This window comes from Mya arenaria, chromosome 14 (assembly GCF_026914265.1).
Source record: "Mya arenaria isolate MELC-2E11 chromosome 14, ASM2691426v1".
NCBI lineage: Eukaryota > Metazoa > Mollusca > Bivalvia > Myida > Myidae > Mya > Mya arenaria.
Window position 1 is genome coordinate 41,914,341 of NC_069135.1, and position 10,576 is coordinate 41,924,916.

Consider the following 10,576-nt stretch of genomic DNA (forward strand, 5'->3'; position numbering starts at 1 on the left):
TCTCAAGTGAACACATTGAGAGCAGTTTGTGTTATTAATATAATTTAGAATTCCGAAGCATGGTATAGCATCATAAATGAATATAAGCAGGTATTTTTGGCATTTATGACTATAAGTCTGAGTATTTTTTTACTGATTGGTATATTGGAAGAGCAGAATGTAAAATCAACCAACAAACAAGAGCAACAAAGCTGTTTTGCAAGTTTTATAATACCACTCTCAGACATGCATTTCACAAATAAAAGGATGCTTGTCTGCACAGTCGACATCTCCCCATTCGTAATCGCTACTCTGATACTGTAGAAGCAGGCAGTCCTGGGCGTTACCAACATTGTTCGGCTGCCCGGCATGCCAGTCTGTGTAGTTGAGACTGTAGGGGTAGCCGGTATCTGTCCACATGAAGCTGGCCTCCGTCCGTTCGTCATTTCCACTGGTGTACCATCCGTGTTGGCCAGCGGTTGTGTAAGCTGTTAAAGAATAAAGGATTGTGTTTAGTTTCAATACTGGACAAAAAAAAGAAGCGAAAGTTTGTCGGTTATTGACGATTCGTTTACTGAATAAGTCGCAAGCCTAACTCGAACACGTTCGGCGTTTTTACGGAATAGACCAATCAATGTTACCGGAGATGACCGAGTAGATACAACTGTCTTTAGACAGTCAAGTAAAGTGGTAGGTAAGCAAGAGGGTTCTACACAGATACAATATCACTAGATTATGGAATAGACAATCGGCACATGTTCGTCTATTATCAAAGGTTTGCGGGAGATGGCCGATACTGATATGAACTTGACTGAGAGATAAGCAAGTCATTTCAATTAACATTTAATGTACAATTTTACCGGCATTTGTCTGCATGGCATCTACGAGGAACTGCTGCTCAAGTTCCGAGTTGATGCCGACGAGGTGACCGTTGGATGCTTCTGACTTACATTCGTCAACTGCCTCGTACCAGGAGCGAGGCGTGATGTGGAAGGAATAGCAAGAGGTTACGTTTCCTTGGACTAACTTTCTGGATCCCGCTGGACAGTCGGGGATTGCTGGAATATATTTTTACAATTTTGATCGTTTGTTACGGGCAAGGCTTACAATATCTGACCACCGGTATTGTTTTGTAGAATTTTAATTATTGACATTATTGAAATGTTTTCAACAATCTGATCGAAAACCCCAATATCGTACTTCCCTTGTGCATAGAGGACGACATTTAAAGATGTATTCAACCATATAAATATTCATTGTACTTTCCAGGTTCCTATAAACCTGTGTGCATAATTGTAAAAGTTCACTTGGACAATTTAAAGGTGTAAGCTTGGGAGGGGGCATAGGTAATGGATCCAAGAGTGTATTATAAGTATGTATCATGTGTTTCCGGTACGGATAGTAAAATCCGACCCGAGGAAACACGCGTAAGCCGGTAACGACCGAGGCTTGCCGAGTTACCGGCCACGCAGCTAGCCCGAAGGTTGGATTTTTCGATCCGAACCGGAAAAACATGATTGTTTTTTTGTCTTACATATCCATTTGTGGAAAAATGACGTAGAAAGCGCACTTTTATAATAATAAAATAAACAATAAAAGCGCGTGCGACGTTGTAAACTGATGTCATAAAGCACAGTGATTTTAAATCACTATTGGCGTCAAATAGTTCCGTTACAAATCACATTTTTACGATTATTTATGTTCAATCTTAATTAAAAGTCTCGCATTCTTATATTTTTAATTGCGCTTTATTGAAATGGCATAATATACTTTTCATAAACCATACAAGAAAAGAAAATAAGAAGTAGCGCGTTGTTGCGCGTGACTCATCTTACATGGAACTGGTGGTCCCCTCAAACACGATCTGATTAATGGAGGTAGAAACGAACCTGAGCATGAGGTGTTGTAGATGTACACATCGTCGAAGGAGATGAAACCAAGTGTATCATAGTTGTCTTGGCGTGAAGGATAGGGATATAACGGTGTGAGTGTGTAGTAGGAACTTGTGGTCCCCTCAAACACGATCTGAATGGTGAATGTGAATTATGAAATCACTTTTTAGTTGTGTGTACATATTAAATTAGTGGATGAGAATGACTTCGATGGGTGTTGTAGCAGCGGTGGTTCTTTGTTGATATTGCAATGATGGAGATGATTATAAACATGCAATAAAATACACATTATGATGCTTTACATAATTTTCCCTCCATAGTGTTGGTAAAAGACTGTCGTAAATTTCTTTCTATAGGCCTGTTTTACAATAGAAACAACACTCTACAATATTCCTAGCCAATTTGTAATTACAATTGTTTTAATGTTTATTTATTTTTCACATTTAGTGTCGATATTTTCACAATTCAAACTGGCCATATTTATCTTACCCTAATAGGCTGTGCAGTATACTCGGAGTCCAGGGAAATTTGGGCCATATGCCAATATTCGTCTTCATTTCCGGTCATCGTGTATACTGGGTATCCGTCGCCGCCACCGACCTGTGCAAAACAACAATAACAAACGAGATTGTAATAGAGACATAATTTTACCGAAATCATGACATCCAAAACAGAATATGCATAAAATGGCATACAGCATGATGAACATTTCGATTGATTAGTTATACCCCCACAATCGAAGTTTGAGGGGGTATATAGGAGTGAGCTTGTCGGTCGTTCTGTCGGTCGGTCTGTCTGTCGGTCGGTCTGTCGGTTTTCATGGTTTCCGGACGATAACTCATGAAAGGCTAGACAGATTTGAAAAAAATTTGGTACACCGGTGTAACATCAGAAGATACAGGTCAAGTTCGATATTGGGGCTGGTGGGGCCAAGGTCAAGGTCACTGTTACTAAAAATAGAAAAACGGTTTCCGGACGATAACTCTTGAAAGGCTTGACAGATTTGAAAAAAAATTGGTACACAGGTGAAACATCAGAAGATACAGCTCAGGTTCGATATTGGGGCTGGTGGGGCCAAGGTCAAGGTCACTGTTACTAAAAATAGAAAAACGGTTTCCGGACGATAACTCATGAAAGGCTAGACGGATTTGAACAATTTTTGGTACACAGGTTTAACATCAGAAGATACAGATCAAGTTAGTGAGCTTGTCGGTCGGTCGGTTGGTCGGTCGGTCGGTCTGTCGGTCTGTCGGTCGAATTTCATTGTTTCCGGACGATAACTCATGAAAGGCTTGACAGATTTACAAAAAAATTGGTACACAGGTGTAACATCAGAAGATACAGGTCAAGTTCGATATTGGGGCTGGTGGGGCCAAGGTCAAGGTCACTGTTACTAAAAATAGAAAAACGGTTTCCGGACGAAAACTCGTGAAAGGCTTGACAGATTTGAACAATTTTTGGTACACAGGTGTAACATCAAAAGATACAGGTCAAGTTCGATTTTGGGGCTGGTGGGGCCAAGGTCAAGGTTACTGTTACTAAAAAAAGAAAAACGGTTTCCGGACGATAACTCATGAAAGGCTAAACGGATTTAAACAATATTTGGTACACAGGTGAAACATCAGAAGATACAGATCAATGTCGATATTGGGGCTGGTGGGGTCAAGGTCACTGTTACTAAAAATAGAAAAATGGTTTCCGGACGATAACTCATGAAAGGCTTGACAGATTTGAACATTTTTTTGGCAGTAACCTTGGAGTTATGGCCTCTTTTCAATAGAATGGTTTGCCATTCCTGTGTCCAGGCGGCATTTGGGGGTATTCGTCACTCCTGTGACAGCTCTAGTTTAAAAAAAAAATGACCGTTGAATGGATCACGTAGTTAAGCCTAGGGACCTTCATTACTTTAAAGAATCTTCATGATTTATGCCTCATTACACTAAACTGGGATTCATTTTGAACTTAGTGATAAAACTTTCACGTTAAAGCACTACAATTAATTAATTAATTAATTAATTAATTAATTAATTATTATTATTATTATTATTATTATTATTATTATTATTTATATACGGACACCATTTTCATGGCTAAAACACAATGTCATATTCACCACAACATTTTCATTAAGAATTAATTAAGGATGATGTTAAGCAACACTATTGTCTCCCCGGCTCTTATTTCTGGAAACATCTTATGTCCCTAATAACAGGATTTAGCAAAACTCTTTTTTGTTATATTTTTTTTTTGTGTAATATTCTCAATTTGAAGAGTTTTGAGACTTTTAAAGCAAAATATCTGTATGATGATCGCGATTTATGGTTTATTTCTTCACAAACATTTTGTTTTATAAATCAAGTTAAAATTAGTAATCTGGCCACTGTTATGCTTAAGATCATTCGAGATATTTGGGCCTGTTCACATCTTTTATTTTCACAATTCACCTGCGCATAAACATTAAGCGTTCCGATATTTGCACCATTCATTGTGTACCAGAATCGAACACAATACTCGTTAGCTGCAGGAAGTTCCGGTGACGTCATTCGCGCTTTTCTCGGGGTCACGTCGGGTGAGGGTGAAGATGACGCATGGAAGGGTTTCAGGGTGGGGTCGATGTACATGTAGTGTCCTTGGAAATGAAGGGACATTTTATTATTCAGATTTCTTGAAACTTCTCAATCACGATTATAACATGTAAATTTCAATGCAGATAGAAATGCGAATTCTTCATTCTTGATTGCTAATGAGTATCTACCTTAAGCTGACAATCAATAGATAGATAAGAATTCAACACCAAATGCCGTTTGAAATGAATACCATTTGGGGAGCCGTATGTATGGTCTTCGACAGGTCCGGAGTACACATCCTGCTTTCCCGTGCCTCTGTGCCAACATTCTACCTCACTGCTTGTGCACGTGTCCAACGTGTAGTTGCAGTTGTGTAAGTCCTCAAACCCACAGTAGTGACTCACATAATCCCCATACAAAACTGAAACAAAAAAAGCTTTCATTCAAAATGACGTACTGTACAAGGGTGTCACGCTTTTTCAGTTTGTTCTAATCATTCCAAACTGTGTTGTTAGTTTGTGAACACCAAGTGGGACAAGTGGACTTCCTCCGGGAACACCCACAGCACAGGACCACACTCTCGCGTGTGCCAACAAGATTGATTATATAATGCTGTAATATGTATATTCTATACCAGTTTGCAGCCTACATGTGACATTGGGTTGTGTGTGTGTGTGGGGGGGGGGCGAAAACCGGTTTAATCGCCAACTTGTTAATTTATCTGAGGCGTGTTTACCTGGTGTGTTGGTCGTCTGTGAATCTAGGAGATTAAGTTGCGTCTGACAAATGGTCAGTTTATCGCTAGTGGACAGCAATTCAGTCCTAAGTCTGTCCGTCTCTATCGTCATTGAGGAAACCATGTTCGCCAACTCGACCTGATCGTTGAAATAATAATTAACACCAATTTTATTCCATCCCCCAATACCCCGATGTTTGATTGTAATAGATACAAGATAAGGATTCAGCCATTGAAACATATCGTTCCGGACTGGTCTCATGCCAAAAGTGAATTCTATTGTAGGGATGCATTGAAGAAAAGAAAAAAAGACCTAAATTATTATTTTCCTTTTTTTTTAAGAAAGTTAAAACTTAATCAATTGACCCTACATGGAAAAGCCCATCAGCATGAATATAACAAAGATCATGTTGACATGCACACTGATCAAGAGACAGAGCGCTGCAAGTCAACCACAACCATTTTTATGTTCCCTTTTTTATTTATGATTTTACTAAATGGTTAAGAAAAAGTATCCTGTTATATTATTGATATGCGCTTTGGTTCTGTATACAATCGAATAGTGCAGCCATTTTAAAACTATTATTTCAATTCATTCCATTTTAGGATGTGGCAATCATTTCTATCCTTTTTGTAATACCGAAAAAAATGCTATTTCTTTTGTAATAACGATATTTATGGATCGTTGTTTAATACAGTCATTTAAGGCCTGCCATAGTGGTTATACTTTCGGACAATCCCAAAATAGGTGAGCAATTGTTTCGATATTTATGTTACAAAAGTTCGAAGTTTAATTTTACATTTGAGCAAATATGTATTTGTGTGTATTATTGTTAGCTATAATTTGTATAGAAAGCTTTGTAGCGATGTATCGTTTGGGCTTATGTAAATAGTATTATATATTTCCAACCAATATTTTCTATGGGCGGGAATTTTAGTTGCCATTTAATTTCTGTTGATGGATAAATATTTTTTATTGTATCGAATATAGTAATTTCTTTATTTGGCCTGTATTTTGGGGAATGGTTTGACTGTTACTTTCGGATTTAATTTTCGTTTATAGATGAATTTGGATACAGTTAAATAGAATCGTGCTTTATTGCTTCAAACTGGAAAACCCATTTACCCTGAAATCTTATATGTGATCAAAAATGTGTATGTTTTTTTGATACAATTCTTAAAAAATATAATGTTGCCGTTTTGTTTTATCACCTTATTTATCCAAATTATTGTTTTACTTACGTTTGTTTTCGACAACCAAGACTTGGGTAAATCATCAAGGAAAAAATATCATTGGTACATAATGTTGTTACGCCAAACCAAAAATACTTTTCATTTCATAGCAGCAGTTATTTAATACTGTGCGTTTTCCAGAGAAAGTGATAGCCATTTCGCTATTAAAATTTCAAAGCTTCAATTTCTCGAACAATCGTATGTCCCTTATAATGGGACTAAGCTAAGCTCACTATTCTTGTTTCAGTATAAAATGCGTAATATCCTCATTTTGAAAAGTTTTGAGACCTTTATAGGAAATTTATAATCTTTTTAATCATCACGATCGCATATCTTTTACTTTACAAAATCAAGTTCATGTAAATAATATTGCAAACATTAAAAAGTAAGTTAATGTAATCAACTGGGCCATATTAAACATATCTAACCTGGCTCTTGGTCAACAGCAGCTGATGGTGAGTAAGATCAGCCGTGAGGTTTTGTTTCTCCATCATCAGAACAGAGTACTGAGTCTCCATGCCTGATAGCTGTTGTTGGGTGGTGTTCAGTGTCTGTGCTAGCTTGTTGAAGTTTGACTGTAGGGTGTTCATGTTTGTGTTCAAGGTGGCAACGTCATTGTTAAGAGCGTCTATGTCCTTGCAGGAGCAGCTCTGAAAGTCAAAGTGTCGAATTTAGCTTTAATGGATGTAAATGATTTACTGTCAGAAATACACACTCCAACTTGTTGAAATTCCATAACGCTTTAAATGAAAACACCCAAGTTTTACTATAGTCACTCAAAGAAGAAACAAAAAGGAATTTAAGTTATATCTTAGTTGTATTTCGATTTGATTAATATTAGCGGTTTTCATAAACATGTAGTTAATATTTATAACATGCACAGTCGATTTGGAAATCATTTGGAAAACCTGAAATCCAGTCGTGGAGCCACTACCACTGCCTGTCGCACTTGTATCCGTGGTCGCCCTCGATGACACTGAGTCGCATTGACTCGAATGTCCGAGCTTAACATTGTACACACACTGTCCGTTGAAAAAGCTACAACCCGGGTCAAGCGTCTGCGATGTCACCCTGGATATCCATGCTGTTACGATCAACACGAGAAGTCCCCGCATTGTAAAGGACTTTTTTCCTTATACGTGTAACGGACAACTTGTTTTATGTCGTTATCTCACAAATGTCCTAATGTTCTGAAATTTATATAATGGCCAACGTCACCACTCGAACTAGAAACTGATAAGAAATAAAAAAAAATACTCTGTTAAGTCAGCATATATTTGGTTACGGATCTAAAAAGAGCCAATGTTTTGTTGCTCTTTGACTGATAACAGTGTTCATTGTCTTTAATATCTGCATGAAAATTTATGTATACACTTGACAGAAATGTTGCGATGTGTACCAAGGTTATGTCTATCTGCATCTCGAATTCCGTTGCTCGGTTTGTCATAGTGTGTGTACGTAATTTATACAGGTCTAAGTTCTTCTCAAATAAAATTATGGAATATACCTCTCTAAATTTCCAAATTATGTCAAGATAATCTTAATCGGGAAAATTGGTGTCTTAGTTTTATATTATCAATAGAATCTAAATATTTCTCGTTCTTAAATTTACATTTTAACATTTAATAATACTCCATTTTGGGCTGATAAAACATATCATGGTTCTTTGTTTGCATAAAACAGATATGGGAATCTAACCAGCTCACTCAAACCAGCTGCATTTGGAATCAGGGGTGAATTAACACGAGCAAAACTCTAAGGATGAGATTCTTCTGGAATTAACTAAATTGCGGAAAAGTTGATATTTTTTAAAAATGCTTAAAGTGACACTCTTATTCAAAATCAATATATTCACAGGTATAAACTACATAAGTTTAGAGTGATTAACTTTTATCTACTTACTAAAGAATGCATTTATGGAAAATACTGATGACAAGATTGTAACCAAAAATATGAGAGATGACTACGTGCGCGAGATATCCTGAGGCTCTGTCATCACTATCACCACCGGATAGACAAATATCGCCATCGTCTAGCAGACAGAGCTAGGAATGTTAAAGATTGTCCGCGGACGCGGCTGGTAAACAGACGTTATTCATCCCAAGCCACTAAAGAAGTTAAATTTGCGTCCGATTGTTACACTCTAAATCAGTTCATTTCCGGCGAACTGACTAGAGATATCCAAGAGGTTTTTGCCAGCACGTCTACCAATGACACTATCGTACTTGACTCGGGCGTGGATACAGACGCTATTCAAAAACCGACTGTGCCAGGCAATGAAAGTAAATCTACAGGCCGAATTTTCAAACAGTTCATGCTTATTTAAAACTGTACAAAATGAACTAACTTGTCGTCAAACTACCGACTAATGAATCCTACAGTTAGAAGCATATTAGCTAGACTGCGGGTGACTAAGGCCGACTCTGATATAAAGAAGTGACAGAACGAAACAAATATATTAGGAGTCCCGATAACCACCATAAACCAAAGACTCCTACACCGCCAACAGGGAGACAGAAATTCGGTTATTTCCAAAGAAAGTGGAACAGGAAGAAATTACGCGGAAGTAGTTAACATGTCTGATTCAGATACGTCTGAGTCAATGTTGTCAATGTAGTACTCTACATTTCGACGCCTTTTCGCTGACACAAAACGTTCATTTTGGAGTTTGGGCGAAGAATCGTCTACGTGTATCTGCGTCGCATGCGCAATTTTACAATTTTCATTTTGAGGTTGATTGGCATGGTGAGTATACTGTTCCGATGTGTTTGCTGCTGATTCGATGTCTGTCGTATTTCCTTCTGGTATAGATACGGCATTTTGTCTGTTCGGGGTGGATGAAACTTCGACTGGAAGTTGTTTCGTTTTATTCTGCTCAGATACGTAGGCCACATTGTATGGCTCTTTCCTGTCAAGAGAAATTTACATTGTTACCTCCTTCGTTTTACTGTCATGTTTAGTAACTGACGTATCACTGTTTGTTTTCCCTTGTGGGTTTTTAACTACTTTCGCGTAGTTTCTTTCTGTTCCACTTTCTTTGGAAATAACCCAATTTCTGTCTCCCTGTTGGCGGGGTAGGAGTCTTTGGTTTATGGTGGTTATCGCATTTTTAGAAAATATCAACTTTTCCGCAATTTAGTTAATTCCAGAAGAATCTCATCCTTGAGGTTTTGCTCGTGTTAATTCGCCCCTGACTCAAATTGCAGCTGGTTTGAGTGAGCTGGTTAGATTCCCATATCTGTTTTATGCAAACAAAGAACCATGATATGTTTTATTAGCCCAAAATGGAGTATTATTGAATGTTAAAATGTGAATTTAAGAACGAGAAATATTTAGATTCTATTGATAATATAAAACTAAGACACCAATTTTCCCGATTAAGATTATCTTGACATAATTTGGAAATTTAGAGAGGTATATTCCATAATTTTATTTGAGAAGAACTTAGACCTGTATAAATTTCGTACACACACTATGACAAACCGAGCAACGGAATTCGAGATGCAGATAGACATAACCTTGGTACACATCGCAACATTTCTGTCAAGTGTATACATAAATTTTCATGCAGATATTAAAGACAATGAACACTGTTATCAGTCAAAGAGCAACAAAACATCGGCTCTTTTTAGATCCGTAACCAAATATATGCTGACTTAACAGAGTATTTTGTTTTATTTCTTATCAGTTACTAGTTCGTGTGGTGACGTTGGCCATTATATAAATTTCAGAACATTAGGACATTTGTGAGATAACGACATAAAACAAATTGTCCGTTACACGTATTAAGAACAAAGTCCTTTACAATGCGGGGACTTCTCGTGTTGATCGTAACAGTATGGATATCCAGGGTGACATCGCAGACGCTTGACCCGGGTTGTAGCTTTTTCAACGGACAGTGTGTGTACAATGTTAAGCTCGGACATTCGGGTCAATGCGACTCAGTGTCATCGAGGGCGACCACGGATACAAGTGCGACAGGCAGTGGTAGTGGCTCCACGACTGGATTTCAGGTTTTCCAAATGATTTCCAAATCGACTGTGCATGTTATAAATATTAACTACATGTTTATGAAAACCGCTAATATTAATCAAATCGAAATACAACTAAGATATAACTTAAATTCCTTTTTGTTTCTTCTTTGAGTGACTATAGTAAAACTTGGGTGT

The 10,576-nt window shown here is 37.5% G+C and overlaps 1 protein-coding gene across 1 annotated transcript; it reads right to left on the reverse strand.

The window, feature by feature from the left end:
* Window positions 1–191: 191 nt before the first annotated feature.
* Window positions 192–7,522, reverse strand: LOC128216147 (MAM and LDL-receptor class A domain-containing protein 1-like). The gene is made up of 9 exons (XM_052922728.1): window positions 7,316–7,522; window positions 6,836–7,057; window positions 5,175–5,313; window positions 4,689–4,859; window positions 4,316–4,500; window positions 2,361–2,471; window positions 1,869–2,004; window positions 840–1,037; window positions 192–467 (listed from the first exon to the last, which is right to left on the reverse strand). Exons 1-9 carry the CDS (start codon window positions 7,520–7,522, stop codon window positions 220–222), a joined length of 1,617 nt encoding a protein of 538 aa, XP_052778688.1. The 3' UTR covers window positions 192–219.
* Window positions 7,523–10,576: the final 3,054 nt, after the last annotated feature.

Bases quoted from the DNA above. Each gene is read 5' to 3' on its own strand.
- LOC128216147 (XM_052922728.1), bottom strand. From the start codon at position 7,522: ATGCGGGGACTTCTCGTGTTGATCGTAACAGCATGGATATCCAGGGTG. The intron at 2,472-4,315 runs GTGAATTGTGAA...TGTTTTGCACAG, and splicing joins CGCTTAATGTTTATGCGCAG to GTCGGTGGCGGCGACGGATA. The intron at 1,038-1,868 runs GTTCGTTTCTAC...AATATATTCCAG, and splicing joins CTACAACACCTCATGCTCAG to CAATCCCCGACTGTCCAGCG.